The sequence below is a fragment of the Salvelinus sp. IW2-2015 genome, linkage group LG7 (genome assembly GCF_002910315.2).
Source record: "Salvelinus sp. IW2-2015 linkage group LG7, ASM291031v2, whole genome shotgun sequence".
NCBI lineage: Eukaryota > Metazoa > Chordata > Actinopteri > Salmoniformes > Salmonidae > Salvelinus > Salvelinus sp. IW2-2015.
In genome coordinates this window covers 10,844,258-10,860,358 of record NC_036847.1, presented here as the reverse complement: position 1 = coordinate 10,860,358, position 16,101 = coordinate 10,844,258, and the positions used below count along the sequence as shown (strand labels likewise).

The 16,101-nt window shown below is 42.5% G+C and overlaps 1 protein-coding gene across 1 annotated transcript; it reads right to left on the bottom strand.

Annotated features, from left to right (window-relative positions):
• Positions 1-1,715: 1,715 nt before the first annotated feature.
• LOC111966370 (stathmin-3-like) lies at positions 1,716-14,505 on the bottom strand. The gene is made up of 5 exons (XM_023990954.3): positions 14,216-14,505; positions 4,666-4,764; positions 4,280-4,473; positions 2,468-2,659; positions 1,716-2,253 (listed from the first exon to the last, which is right to left on the bottom strand). The coding sequence occupies exons 1-5, from the start codon at positions 14,232-14,234 to the stop codon at positions 2,194-2,196; spliced, it is 564 nt and encodes a 187-aa protein (XP_023846722.1). The 5' UTR covers positions 14,235-14,505; the 3' UTR covers positions 1,716-2,193.
• Between the last annotated feature and the right edge of the window lie 1,596 nt (positions 14,506-16,101).

Sequence of the window (16,101 nt, the reverse complement as noted above, 5' to 3'; positions counted from 1 at the left end):
ATGCTTGATTACCGTTTGAAAAATTAAAATAATCTCGCTCTTTTGTAAAGCGGCAGGGACAGATTATAATGTTTATGCATATTATAATCTCATTATAGACTATAGGCTATGTGCGCTCTAGCGGCTAGCCAACAGTGCACAGATAACGCTGTTGACTAGAGCGCACTTGCCAATACCAGAGTGGGGACACACCAGAGTGTGGACACTTGCTAAATAACGCAATATTGGATGGAAACCTAGCTATTTGTTAATTTTTTTGTGTGGCTATAATAGACTTTCAGCTGCATTTAAGTTATTCTACTAGCTGATAATGTGGATAGAATAGGGTAATAGGGGGAAACTAGCTCCCTAGGGTAACTGCCCTCCCCTGTAATTCACAAAAACATACATTTTGAAAAGGTCGTAGATGTATTCCAGTGAAGGTAGATCTATATATTTTTTTTAATATACAAGTAGGAAAGCCTTAAGATAAATAATCCACTTGTTTAAAGAGAAACATTTAGATAACTTTTTAGGAAAGTGGTAATATGTTGGATGAGTGTGTTGGGGGCAACCTGCCCCCAGGGGCTAGTTACCCCTTTATGGTTATGAATGTTTTTCTACCTGTCATTTAGACAATGATTAGCCCAGTTAGCACTCGTTTATGCTAACTTACTAACTAGCAACTTCACAAGCAGTAAATGCTAGCCAGTTAGCTAGTTAGCATAAACTGCTAGGAATACTAGCTAGCAACCTTAACGTAACTTAATATCAGTTGTAAATGTTTCCACTAGTGACTGATAACTTTACAGTTAATGCAACTTTATAGCCTTTTAGCTATTTTACACAGCATTTTATGTCATATAGCTAGATAGCTATCTACATTTTTAAGAGAGCTTTTCAATTGGCATCTCTCCCCGTTTTCAGTCACAGGTGGAGACTGGATTAGGTGTGAGCAGTGACGAAGGTGGGCTCATGAGTTGTGCTCCAATTTTCCTTGGGATAGCTTTATTTGTGACCTACAGGCACAAATTAGAAGCATAAGAGAGTTGCCACATAATTCGTTAAGGTATTGTTATTAAATGTTATATTCTAATGTTATTATTTATATTCCATTCCAATATTATATTCCAATGAATTATTGTTTTTATGAATTAAAAACAACCATTGAAAACCTTTTGCTCCTGAATGTCATTTTAAAGACTGCTGGGATTTAAAATATTGTATTATTCCAAACATATTTAGTGCAATTGTACATAATGGATTGTATGGAAAAGTAACAACAAAGAAAGAACAAAGAAAATTTATGTGCAGGTGAGTTAAGAGGGACTTTACATCAAATCTCCTCATAGTGCAGATATTAATGGTGACATGTGCAACACCATTTCCCTGCATATTATTTGACAACTAGACATAGCTTTTAAGTACTACTTTCTAAAGAATTTGTAAATAAAACTGATTAAATGGATTTTAACACACTTGTGTGAAACCCCATGCCATAATCCTCTACCTGGGTAACTTCTAAAAACAACATTTCATGAAATAACTTAAAAAGTGTCAACTGTAGCCATTTATTTCCCTTTATAGTTTATTCGTCTAAGCATGTCCTTCATCAACATACCAATTTCTTTCCAAACGTAGCTTTTTTGTGTCAGCAATTAGACATTGTTCTTAGGAGGGAGGGCTAGTTACCTTTTAGTACCTTATGTCTTACAACCAAAAGAACATTGACAACATCCAGTACACTCACATTTTATTAGTCCATTACACAGTTAGATCAAGACAGACTCCCCTTCAACAATCCATGCCATTTATGTAAAAAGCAATGCATGTCAGTGTGAGTTTGTGAGTTTATATGTGTGTGAATTGTATGTATGTTTGTGTCTGTGCATGTGTGTGTGGGCGTGCGCAGCACATTTGAAATTCCAGCCATTAGAATGTATTCCAACCATTTAGAAATGTTAAAATCTACTGTTTGAAATGCTGGTGGTGTTGATGTTTTAGTGAGAGAAAAAAATGTTATACTGTAGGGATGTGTAGAGAGATGAAGAGCTATGACAGTTGTGATATCTTGCAGGTAAACTTGTTCCCTATTGAATGACAGATGAGATTGCAGGATGTAGAGCAGAATTATGATTTTTGACACAATAATTCCTCGCTAAAAACACACTTCACACAAGCTGGGAAATGGGAATTCCTTTCAGTAAAGCCTTCTTATCCAGAAAGGTCTGCTTGCAGCTCCTTGTTCCGGCGCACTTCGGCTGCATGCATCTCCTAGGAAAAACCATTAACACCACAAAGAGAAATCTGTCAAGACGCAGGTGACAGGTTATGTTGTCTACAGCCTAGAAATATGTCAGAGTACTTAGCTAGTTCTGTTCTGAGCATAGATTTTTATTTCTCTGACCAAGAAAAGGTGGGGCGTCAGACTTAGAGATAGAGCGGAGAGAGAGAGAGAGAGAGGAGAGAAAACAAAACAGGCCCTCACCTTCTCACGGAGCCGCTGCTTCAGTGAGTTCAGGTATGCCTCCCGGTTCGCTTTCTTCACCTCCATTTTGGAGTTGAGCTTCTCTTCCGCCATCTTGCTGAAGTTGTTGTTCTCTTCCATGGCCTTGTGCAGCACCTCCTTCTCATGCTCCCTCCGCTCAGCCAAATGCCTCAGCACCTGAGCCTCCTGGGACTAGGGAGCAGAGAGAAAAAGTGCACTCTTTTCATGCACAGATTTTGTTAGCAGTGTATATTTACTGAAAATGAATGTCAGTATACGGCAGTAGTATGCTAACCCAATGCTAACTTTTATGATTTTCCGTAACCCTAACCTCACTTAAATTAACTTAACCCCTGTCCCTTAACATAACCTTGACCCTAACCATAACCAATTTCTATCCCTATGCTAAAGTGTTTGTTTGCTGGTAAAATATCCAGTTCCTATTATGTTGTAGGAAAGACTGATGATAAAATCATTTCCCCAATATCAGGGAATTGAATCAAAATGCTAATGAGTAGCCTGATCATTTATTGTCAAAGCATTCAACCAGATTTTGCCCCCAGACTTCCACATACACATTTCCCTCCTCCCTACGATATATTCCAGCAGCCATGACAGGCGCTCCCCAGACTTTTCTTTCCCTCAGGGAACCCAATGACAGGTCTGTCTGGGTCTGTCTGATACGCAGCGATTAAGCATTGAAGCAGTTCTCACCCAACAACGATAATTAGTCATCAGTTTTTCTAATTAAGTGGAAATGCAAGGTAGAAAAAGGCTCACAGAAAACCCAGGAAATCCCCCTAACTGAACTAGGATGATGAAGCAATGGGTTGCTACGTTTTCATGAAATGTCAGATATCTGTCTCTTTTTCAAGGTTGTGTTCATTAGGGCATGCGACAGAAAACATTTTGAAAAGTTTAGCAATGGAAAAAGACAATAGGTATTACAAGTCCAGGACATTTTTCTTCCATTTGTTGCCTAATGAACACAACCAAGCTCATTCATGTGTGACAGCTCTGGCATTTCAGTAGAGGGTCTGGATGTCTAGAGAGAGACTGGTATTTGTTTCCCCATCTCATTCATCTTTCCTTACAGCTTCTTCGCCTCCTTCTCCCCATTGAGTGATGATCTTTTCCTCATTTCACTTAATCTCCTGTTTACGCCTCTTCTTTCGTCTCTCCTCAGCAAAGTCAATAGCCCTTTACCTCACCAGCTTCTTGTCTCTCCTCCTCCTTTTCCTCCCTCTGTCTCCCTTGCCTTGCCTTCCCTTCTCTTACCTTAAAAATGCCTTATGCCTTGAGCTGTTCTTGTCTATTGATGTTCTGTATTATGTCATTCGTATTTTGTTTCATGTTTTGTGTGGACCCCAGGAAGAGTAGCTGCTGCTTTTGCAACAGCTAATGGGGATCCTAATAAAATACCAAAAAATACCTCTCAGCAAACTAAATTAACATACTTCACATGTTTTTTTCCTCTCCCCTCCTCCGTGACTTCCTTCATACACTTGCACCCTTCCATCATACACTTGCACCCTTCCTTCATACACTTGCATCTGTCATCCTCTCTTACCATCCTACTCTCCTCAGCAACCTCCATGAACTCTATGAACCTGAAATGCTTTTTCCCCTCCTCACCCCCCCATCCTCACTTCCTTCTCTTGCACTCTCCTTCCCCTCTGTTCCCATCTCTTACCTTCCGCCTGTCCTCAGCAACCTCCATGAACTTCTATCTCACCTGCTTTTCCCCCCACTCTCTCCCTATCCTCCCTTTTCTTACTCCCTCCCTCCTTTCCCTCCATCCTCTTGTCTTACCTTCCTCCTTTCCTCAGCTGCCTCCAGTCTCCTCTGCAGCTCATCCAGGGAGATGTCCCTCTTGGGGGGCGAGGTCAGGGCGGGGGGAGAGGCCAGGGGACTGGGCCTGTCCGGGGACAGGTCGGTGGGGGACTTCAGGATCACCTCAAAGGACTGGCCCGACAGTCGCTTGTTGATGGGCTTCACCTCCAGGTCTATTGAGAGAGACAAGACAAATAAGACACACAATGGCTGTTGTGCATTACCCTAGATGGGTGGGTGCTACACATTGGTGGTAGATTGTATGGCCGGTAATTCATCCTATGTAAAGTGTTTTGAGACTAAGAACGAATTTAAAGCCAAAATACAACATTCACATTAAAAAACAAAGCACACTTTGGGCTGACCTCCAAATTGGTAGTTGGTGGTGGGGTATGATGTCTGGGGGTATAGGCAGGAGCAGATGAGAGACATCATGGACATCTCCTTGATCTTCTCTGTGTAGGCTTTAAGGAACAAGGAAACAACGAGAGACATGGTAAGATATTCCAATGATATACAGGGTAAAATAATCGTCCTATTTTTATTTGCCATATTCCTTTGTGACCATGGCAACCATGGCCCCAGGTTTTTTTAGGAGGAAATGTAGTTAAGAAGGCTAGTATTACAAGGCTGTATACAGTGCAGCTGGGATGAGATTGAAGGTGTGTCTGCTATAAAAACGTGAAAGTGCAGTAATGGCACTTTCACAGCAGATTGAGTTAGAGACTATTGCATTACCTGCCAACTGGACTAGTTTTTAAATTTCAGCACTTTGGCAGAGTCATGTGAGTGTGTGTGTGCGAGAGAGAGAGAGAGAGAGAGAGAATGAGTGTCCCTGGTGCTACCCATACTGTAATTACAATGCTAGAGATACTTGTAATCTACTTTTACCACTATGCATGGTTATGCAAATCCAATAACCAGGGTCGGATTACCGAACGGACACGCAGGGATATGTGTGTCGTCGTCCCCCCCCAGATAGCATATGATAGCAAAATGTGTAGAATAGCAGGAAATTTGCTTTAAATTGCAAAATTCTGTCTCAGCCTCAATGCAAAATTGTGCTTTCGGAAAGTATTCAGACCCATTGACTTTTTCCACATTTTGTTACGTTACAGGCTTTTGATAAAATGTATTAAATTGTTTGTTTTCCTCATCAATCTACACGCAATACCCCATAAGGTTTTTAGAAATGTTTTTGCAAATGTATTACAAATAAAAAACTGAAATATCACATAGACATAAGTATTCAGAAAATTTACTCAGTACTTTGTTGAAACACCTTTGGCAGCATCAAGTCTTCTTGGGTATGACGCTACAAGCTTGGCACACCTGTATTTGGGGAGTTTCTCTCATTCTCTGCAGATCCTCTCAAGCTCTGTCAGGATGGATGGTGAGCATTGCTGCACAGCTATTTTCAGGTCTCTCCAGAGATGTTAGATCGGGTTCAAATCAAATCCAGGCTCTGGCTGGACCACTCAGGGACATTCAGAGACTTGTCCCGAAGCCACTCCTGCATTGTCTTGGCTGTGTGCTTAGGGTCATTGTCCTGTTGCAAGTTGAACCGTCAACCCATTCGGAGGTCCTGAGTGCTCTGGAGCAGGTTTTCATCAAGGATGAAAACATCCCCACAGTATGATGCTGCCACCCCCATGCTTCACCGTAGGGATGGTGCCAGGTTTCCTCCAGACGTAACGCTTGGTAATAAGGCTAAAGAGTTAAATTATGTTTACCAATAGAAGGCAGTATTAACTCAATACAGGGTTTGCTTTCTGCTCTCCATAGCCGTTTAAATGTCTGTCCACATAACCGTGCTCGGAAAAAGTCTTAGGTAGCTTACGCCAAGTGTATTCCGGTAATGTTATTCTAGGTTCAAATGAAATACTAAAATGTATTTACGTGTCCGGTGTCATGAATCTAAGAAGCATTCTAAGATACTACAGAGTCCTTCCCCAGATCTGTGCCTCGACACAGTCCTGTCTCGGAGCTCTACGGACAATTCCTTCGACTTCATGGCTTGGTTCATGGTTCATGGCTTGGTTTTTGCGCTAACATGCACTGTCAACTGTGTGACCTTATGGTGTGTGCTTTCCAAATAATGTCCAATCAATTTAATTTACCACAGGTGGACTCCAAACAAGTTGTAGAAACATCTCAAGTATGATCAATGGAAACAGGATGCTCCTGAGCTCAATTTCAAGTATTATAGCAAAGGGTCTGAATACTTAGGTAAATAAGGTATTTCATTTTTAGTAAACATTTCTACAAACCTGTTTTCACTTTGTCATTATGGGGTACTGTTTGTAGATAGATGAGGGAAAAGTGTATCCACTTTAGAATAAGGTTGTAACGTAACAAAATATAGAAAAAGTCAAGGGGTCTGAATACATCCCGAATGCAGTGTATAGAATAGCAGGAAATTAGCTTTAAACTGAAACATTTTTCTCTCAGCCTCATGACAAAATGTGAACAATAGCATGAGATGAGCTTTAAAACAGCAAATGTTTCTCTCTGACCCATGGCAAAAAGTATAGAATTGCAGGAAATTTGCTTTTAAACTGCAACATTTTCTCTTTGCCTCAAGACAAAATGTGTAGAAGAGCATTATACAACTGCAACATACCAAATGCGGTAGTCCGGCCCTGCCAATAACTGTGGTAAAACCAAGCCCAAAGTTAACCCACCAAAGCTTAAGATGGCTAGCTCTGATAATAGACAGTATTGGGTTGTGTTCATGAGGCACCAAACGGAGAAAAAAAACAGACAAACAGCGAGGGACTTTCGTTCTAGATTGCTGAATGTTTTACAGCCTTTTTCCCTTGCATGCCCTTATGAACCCCCCCCCCCCCAAATAAATAGCTGTGACACAAAGCAACTGTTTAGCATTCTGTCCCTCTGGGTAATGAAGCTCTGTCTAAGGTTCACACCCAGATCAGTCAGCAGAAGCGAGGGAGAAGACGCAGCCTACAGATCACAGTTACACTTAATCAATACAGGTCTAATTACTATTGTGTTAAAGGTCAGTGTTCTCATTATTTATGGTCTAAGATATGATCAGCAATGTGGGGGACATGTAGCTTTTAGGCTTGTTTGTCAGGGGAATTTCATTTACGACTTCTATGCTGAAGGCAGGGTTTGTCTGGAGGTCGCTGATAGGACACATGAAGGGATTATCCAAGTGCCAGGATGTACTGTAGTCAGGTTTTGGGGAGTGAACTGGGGCTGAATGGATTTAATACCGTTGAGGTAGAAGGTTTGGTAACGCTTAATGTACTTAATGTAGCTTCTTATGAAGTGTTATTTTGCCATATGGATATTCACAACACCTTATAGATGCAGTCAACATTATGAAACTGTATAACAAAGCAAACAGGTATGAGAGGCCGTGATATGTTGTGAATATATCACAGCTAAGAGGCCTCTCCTGTAGTTTTATTATCCAGTTCATCTTTAAGGTGTTATATGAATGTTTATAAGGCAATGTATAGTAACACCTCATCAGAAGCCACTTAAAGGAAAGTATGACAGTTTTTCCTTTCACAAATTAAAGGAAAATATGACCTGCACTCTCTGTAGCACACCAAACACAGGGAAAGACCCACTAATATGGGAGTGCAACCTAGTATGGAAATATCCACTAACTATCAATCAAATCAACTAATAGAAGACTGGTGACCTTTCACCATTTGAATTGCCTTATTGTGTGACTACGCCACCTTCTCTTCTGATGATGAAGATACTGTACTTTACAGCTGAGTATGTTCCCCTTCCTGTCACTGCTCCACAGCAGCACAGAGACTTAACATGTAATATTAATCTCATCCAAAGCAGTCCCCCCACCCCCTCAACCCCTAAGTTTTCACATGGTCCCTCCCTGGCCCCTGTAGGAACCATGCCACTGAATGCAACCACTGAACAAGTGCGGGTTACGTAAGTAGCGTGTGCTCCGCAGTCTGTGTTCAGTGGTGTGCATTCTGCAGTGTGACTTGTTTTATGCTTGGCAGGGTGTGTGAGCCATTGGAGTGAATTCACCAGCACCCGTCTCAAAGTACTGCTCAGTTGTGGTGCGTTAAGAAACTCATGCCAACCTACATATTGTATATGAAAGACACCATCTGCTGTAGTATTTTACACCAGTGGTTCAAAACCTGGGGTACGTTTACCCCTAAGAGCAAGGAGAGATAATTGGGACGCGCCCCATGACTGCCTGTGTGTTGGTCCTGTCTGAAGTCAGTCGTCCTTTAATGCTAATGAGGCAGGAGCCTGAGCATGTCTAGACGATTAGCCCCCGGAAATACTACTTCCTCTTAAAGATCAATGCCTTTTAAGGTGGCTTGCTGCTGCTGAATAGATAAGCAGGCTGTGTTGGAGCAGCTGTGTTGGAGCAGATATACCGACCTGCTCTAACTCTCATGGGTACATGAGGAAAGTGGGCACAGCACGCACCCTGGAGTTTAAAAAAAAGGATCCTTTATTTAAACATTTTTCAAAGTGCCGTTAATGTTTCAGCCATGTTAGCCTTGCAAACACATGTAAGGCCCCTTTCCATCGCAGTCGTGTAACACAGTGTCGCAGATGATCCATAAATCATATTGATGGGGTTCCTGCCATGTTAAACACTGCTTCCACATTTGTAGAGATCTGCTACAAATCTGATTTGTCTCAGATCTCTACTAATTACAACTAGGTGTGATGGATTTCAATGCAAGAGATAATTAAGCATGTGTCTCTAGTGTCTGTGTGTAGGTGGACAGCACCGTGATGCTGAAAGGGCTTACGCCTGAATATAGAATCTGTGCAGGATAGAAATATTGTCCAAATGTGAGAGTCAGCAACTGCGCAACTTTTTCCAATGCTCATTAAATTGTGTAACATTTACAGTGTAAATGGCAAAGCAAGAGTGGTCAGAGCATTGTCAAATCTGAAAAGGGAAAGATTATGTGTTATACCTTTGCTGTCATCCCTGCTCTCATTGCATAAATTGCTATGTTCTGTGAATATTTTGTAAACATTCTTCCAATGTCATCTCAAAGACAGGGTGCAGTACCTTAGAGCAACTGTACATTTTATGTATTTTGTATCTATTGTATTGTGTTTACCCTCATTGTGAAACTGACTGTATAAATACAAAAATGGAGAGAGAGAGAGCGAATGAGAGAATGAGAGAAGGGTCTGTAGGTGCACGTGCCCCCAGAATACTTTACTTGGCAGTTCTATTTAGGAAGAAAACTGCGTCCTGCATTGAGCAGCAGACATCTTATTCTCAGCAGGAAGCCTCCATCCTCCCTTTAAAGTTTAAAGTTGCACTGTAAAGGTCTAGGATCAGTTTGCCCTCCCCAAATGCTAGCCTTGTGCATTAGTAGAGGAAATGCAAAACGAACCCCAGACCAGTGTCTAGGGGAAACTTCATCCTACTCCTTATAGAACGCAGGGGCTGAGCTGCTTCCTGAATCATGCCAGGAAACAGCAGATGATTGTGGCTGCAGCTACACACACCTTTACGATGCACTCTTAAAGGGGCAGAGCACTCAAAAATGTGATTTTACCATGTTTTATATATATTTCTACACTATAAAGTTTGAATAATACTGTGAAATTGTGAAAATTATGATAATGCACTTTTAGTGTAAGTGCTGTTTGAAAAGACCACATGACATTTTTGTTTGTTTGGCTTGGTGGGATTTTTGGAAAGCCTGGTTAATAGACCAATAAGAAAGATAGTTTGCCCTCCTGTCTCCCAATAACAGCTCGTTTTCAGGTTACATATACCTCCCATTAGGCTTCTCCAATTAGGCCCCTCTCTCAGACAACTCCAGGACAGTTCCAGCAAAATTCTTGCTTGAGAAATTGCATTTTGCTAAGAATATATATATATATTTTTTGACCATTTTAATTTAAAACAATCACAGTAAGGTACTTAATTGTTACCCAAAAATGATTTGTTATTGAGAAGAAAATGACTGCATTGGACCTTTAAAGAGAAGGCACATTTTCGACAACGAGGCTGGGTCGCTAGGGTAATCTCAGTGGCTGTTTTTTGCCTGGTCATGTGCTGAATTATTGAGGAGTGATGTCAACTTCCATCCTCCTCTTCCTCCATCCATTTGCGTGTGCGCGCATATCACACAGAGATACACACACAGCTAAAGCCTCACACAGATTCATGCACACAAAGCTAAAACTACACATACACACACATCAGTATACGCACACCTCCTGCTGTGTGCCTCCCTCCTGCTGTGCACACACACAGTCTTCCATGCTGGTGGGCGTGCATTGTAAATTATTCAAATGCTCTTTTTTAGAAAGGTGTCCTTGCTTGGTTTTCTTTGGAATAATAATCCCTGTGGTCCCCCCAAAAAAACATCAGTCTACTCCTGCAGTGGAGAGCCAACAAACCCTTAGACCCCCATAACATGGCTGACATTGCAGAGGCTGAGAATTCATCTCTACAGCAGTGCCAGAGCCCTAAGTGCCTCAGTAGGGAAGGTAGGTTCATCAGAGAAAGTAAGGGACTGCTGATATTTACCAAGGTGCTGAATATGTCTATGGAGTGTGGGGCTTATTCCAACAGCTCCATGAAGGGGTTCAATGGAAGCAAAAAAGTCAATGCTCTATGATCTACTACATGAGCCCTCCCCAATCACACACACACACACACACACACAAACACAAAATAAGTCTATGATGCATAAACGATTGGATTAATCAACCATTTTCACTGTAACCTAACAGGAGAAAACTAAATCAGACTTTGTGGCACAATTTCAGGAAATCAATTACTTAAATCCTATTTATTTCACTATATGCCCAATCCACAAAAAAATGAACCACAAAATATCCCCAATCCACAAAATACTGTGCCAAAAGCCCCCCTTCTACAGTAATAGAATACTATCTCCTCCAATAGCACTGCCTGACTAACTCGGTGTCGCTTGGGAAATTAAGTAGTTTGAGGCCCATATTTCATGTGCATGCTTCCAGATGAAACCTTAATATGATTTCTCCTTTGGCTCAGCAGCACCCCTCCCCACTCTCTCTCTCTCGCTCTCTCTCTCTCCCCCTCCTTCCCTTAAGCTCTTGTTACCCTGGCAGCCTCTGCAGAATTGTTTATCACTTTATTTCCAGATCTCTCCATCCTACTATCTTTTCTCTCTCTTCTTTGTAAACACTTGCCTTTCTTGTCTTGATCTATTCACGGCTACAAAATAGTTCTTTTCAATCTCTCTTTTCAGTCTCTCCTCACAGGAGACTAGGTACAACTTCAAAAGAACAGACTTTGATCATAACGAGTTAGCATGTAACGACGTACCACTGGTGGGAACCCAGCAGACACAGAACACCCAGAAGCAAAGAACACCATAGGGGGTTCACCTACTTTCTAGACCACTTAAGAAACAGATACAGATACACAAGCTGTGATCACTCCCCCAAACATTCCAAGGGAAGGTTCCAATAAAATAGATTGTTCCCTTCCCATCAACATTATGTATCCCTTTGTTATAGATCTCAAACTTTCTGGATTGGCAGATTATGTTGGGTGTAAGCAAACATATGATTATAGCTCCACATAGGCCAGCTAGTCGCTATATTGCTTAACCCTATTTGATACTTTTAGATCCCAGAAGGAGAATCAACCAGGACAGAGGGGAAGGGGGTGAATAATCAGAATGGAATTGGGCCATTGATTGGAACAGAGCGCAAAGGTCAAAGCAGTTCAATTTTGACAGGAAGTGCGAGCTTGTTCTTTAACCTCCCTCTTTTGATTCGCTCAATTCTCTTCCAGCCGGACTGAGACAATGGCAGAGACAACAAACAAGGACTGACTCTAGCTAGTTTTGGGTTAGGTTTGAATGTGCATTATCTCTATCTGTCCACCAAAAGTGCTACAGTAAAACCATTGTACAAATGTATATAAATTAAGTAATACATTTGAGAGTATCATCTTTACAGTAGGCTTTCAGTGAAAAATGGGCATAAAGCATGCGTTTAGCTGAGGAGTTAGCTAATTCTTTATTATTATAAGATAATGCACTGTACAGAACAAATAACCTGTATTCCTGTAATACAACTGAACACATGGACTGCTGTTGTATACTCCCCTGATTCTATCTGTTGCTAAGGGTGTGGCCGCTACTGCTCAGCACTGAGCTATTGATCCACAGCAAGACACACACACCACACACACACACACCACACACACACCACACACACACACCACACACACACACACACACACACACACACACACACCACACACACACACACACACACACACACACAACACACACACACACACACACACACACACACAGTCATGATATAGGCCAGCTCTACCAGGAAGAGGGGTGACAAAGTGTTTAATCTGCAGAATTTAGATATCACTGGTGGCCAGGTGTCTTTCCTTGAGGCTTTTTATATAGCTCCAGTTCTCCCCCCCCCCCCACTGATAGGGTGGAGGCCTTAGAGGCTTCTCGCTCACCAATCTTTCTCCTCCTGTTACCAGCTGAGCTCTAGTGAGCAGGTGCTGGACCTAGTGGCTAATGTCTGGTGTCGGTCTGCAGTCAATACACATGTGACATTGGCTATTTAGGACTAGGCCAGGCACAACACACCTGACAACCTTTTCATGACATAGACATAAACCATCCAGATTTCAAACCATCTAAGAATGTAAGAAATGCTTTCTTTGTTTATCTAGTGTGTGTGTGTGTGTGTGTGTGTCTGTGTTGTGTGTGTGGTGTGTTGGTGTGGTGTGTGTGTGTGTGTGTTGTGTGTGTGTGTGTGTGTGTGTGTTGTGTGTGTGTGTGGTGTGTGTGTGTGTGTGCGTGTGTGGTTAACCAATATCACTGCTGAGAACTAAAGATCTAGTGTTTGGTTCCTGTTTTGTCTATGAAAACCCTACTACTACTCCTGTGTGTCCTTTAGAGGACAGTTTGTTTGGTTACTACAATAAACTTTGGTATATGTATAATAGCAATACCAGCTAATCTACAAATTTGATGAATTACTTGTCATTTGTTGCATAGCTGTCTCCTAGTGACTTATCCTTCTGAAGAAGATAATCCTTTATATAATTACTCTCTCTCTCCCTCTCACACACACACACACACACACACACACACACACACACACACACACACACACACACACACACACCACACACACACACACACAGCACACACACACATACACACACAAAACAATCATAATAAGACATGTTCAAACTTTGGGTGAACATTTACACTAATTTTTGAGTAAGTTGCAAGCAAGAGAACCGATGACCAAAATGTTACCTCCCCACATCAGTAGCCTATTCAGCAATTGTATTGCCACAATTGGCCAAATCTATATCATTGCACATTTTAATTATCTATGTCTCCAGTGACTCCTTTGCTTACTTAAAAAAAACTGGATAAACATTTCAGTTTTGAGCTTTGATTGGTGCCCGTGGGATGCATCCATCAAAGTCTATTCATTTCCACAAATTAATATTGATCAGAAATTGCTTACTGTATGTCATATTGGGGATCTTACATTATTTGAAATGACGCAAGTTGTGCTGTAAAACATAACTCGCGCTAAGCGACATTGTGACAAAAGGAGTGGTCTCATCTGCATCAGGACCAGTAACCTTTCATCAATATCACAAAGACCGTCGTTTATACAACGTTTGAAATATTCCATCAAAGGCTTTACTGTTTGAGTGTATATTCAGCGTAATCTAGCCTAACATTTAGTCAATAGGTAGGCTAGGTGACTCTATATATGGTAGCCTTGTCTGTAACATGAAGTGAGTGCAGCCACACGGGTTGCTACTAGTCACCCAGACAGGTCGCACCTCGAGCCATCACCAAATCTACAGTAACGCAGCCGACTATGCTTGAAATAACAAAGCTTTTCCCCGACTCTTACCTGATACTGTGCTCGCCATGGTAACTGACGGGAAAGGCGATGAGGGAGAAGAAATGGTTGTGTATCCGTGTGAGGGTGGAAGCTGTCCGCTGCTGCGTTAATGAACAATGAACAACGCACTCTAGTCAGATCTAACCGGCTGCGGTCTGTCAAGAGGAGGAGTTAAGGAGAAGAGGCGGAGGAGTGAGCGCTAGAAGACACACGCGTGCACGCACACAGGATATGGGTGGCTATAAGGATGGACAGAGGCAGATGGATGGGTGTATAGGATTATTATCTAAGACTAACAGAAAATGGTAGCATTCACTTTTGGCACCTTAAGAGGCATGGGCATAGGTGTGGATTAAGTACACCCCTTCAGCACCACGGACAGTGCCAACGACCACCAACCAATTTGTAGTCTATTCTCGTGTATTCAAATGGCAATTTGTAGTCTATTCTCGTGTATTCAAATGGCGAGTTGTTTGCAACTGCTTGTACATCTATAGCCAATAGTAAAGTCAGTAAAATGTCATTGTCTCTAAGTTCACACTCCTAAAAGCTGTCTTTCTCTTTCCACAAACCAAGTTGCATAACCCAAACAATCTATCGCTCTACTGTATCTATCTACACTACATGGGCAAAAGAATGTGGGCACCTGCTCGTGGAATGTCTCATTCCAAAATCATGGGCATTAATATGGAGTTGCCCCCCCCTTTGCTGCTATAACAGCCTCCGCTCTTCTGGGAAGGCGTTCCACTAGATGTTGGAACATTGCTGCAGGGACTTGCTTCCATTCAGCCGCAAGAGCATTAGTGAGGTCGGGCACTGATGTTGAGCGATCAGGCCCGCAGTCAGCATTCTAATTCATCCCAAACTTTAGGGTTGAGGTCAGAGCTCTGTGCAGGCCAGTCAAGATATTCTACACCGATCTTGACAAACCGTTTCTGTATGGACCTCACTTTGTGCATGGGGGCATGAAGTGCTTTGAGAGACTAGTCAAGGACCATATCACCTCCCCCCTACCTAACACCCTAGACCCACTCCAATTTGCTTACCGCCCCAATAAGTCCACAGACGACGCAATCGCAGCCACACTGCACACTGCCCTAACCCATCTGGACAAGAGGAATACCTATGTGAGAATGCTGTTCATCGACTACAGCTCAGCATTTAACACCATAGTACCCTCCAAACTCGTCATCAAGCTCGAGACCCTGGGTCTCGACCCCGCCCTGTGCAACTGGGTACTGGACTTCCTGACGGGCCGCCCCCAGGTGGTGAGGGTAGGTAACAACATCTCCACCCCGCTGATCCTCAACACTGGGGCCCCACAAGGGGTGCGTTCTGAGCCCTCTCCTGTATCCCTGTTCACCCACGACTGCGTGGCCATGCACGCCTCCAACTCAATCATCTAGTTCAGGAAACAGCAGAGGGAGCAGCCCCCTATCCACATCGATGGGACAGAGTGGAGAGGGTCGTAAGTTTAAGTTCCTCGGCGTACACATCACGGACACCCACACCCACACAGACAGTGTGGTGAAGAAGGCGCAGCAGCGCCTCTTCAACTCAGGAGGCTGAAGAAATTTGGCTTGTCACCAAAAGCACTCACAAACTTTTACAGATGCACAATCGAGAGCATCCTGTCGGGCTGTATCACCGCCTGGTACGGCAACTGCTCCGCCACAACCGTAAGGCTCTCCAGGGGTAGTGAGGTCTGCACAACGCATCACCTGGGGCAAACTACATTTACATTACATTTAAGTCATTTAGCAGACGCTCTTATCCAGAGCGACTTACAAATTGGTGCATTCACCTTATGATACCAGTGGAACAACCACTTTACAATAGTGCATTCTAATCTTTAAGGGGGGGGGGGGGGTTAGAAGGATTACTTTATCCTATCC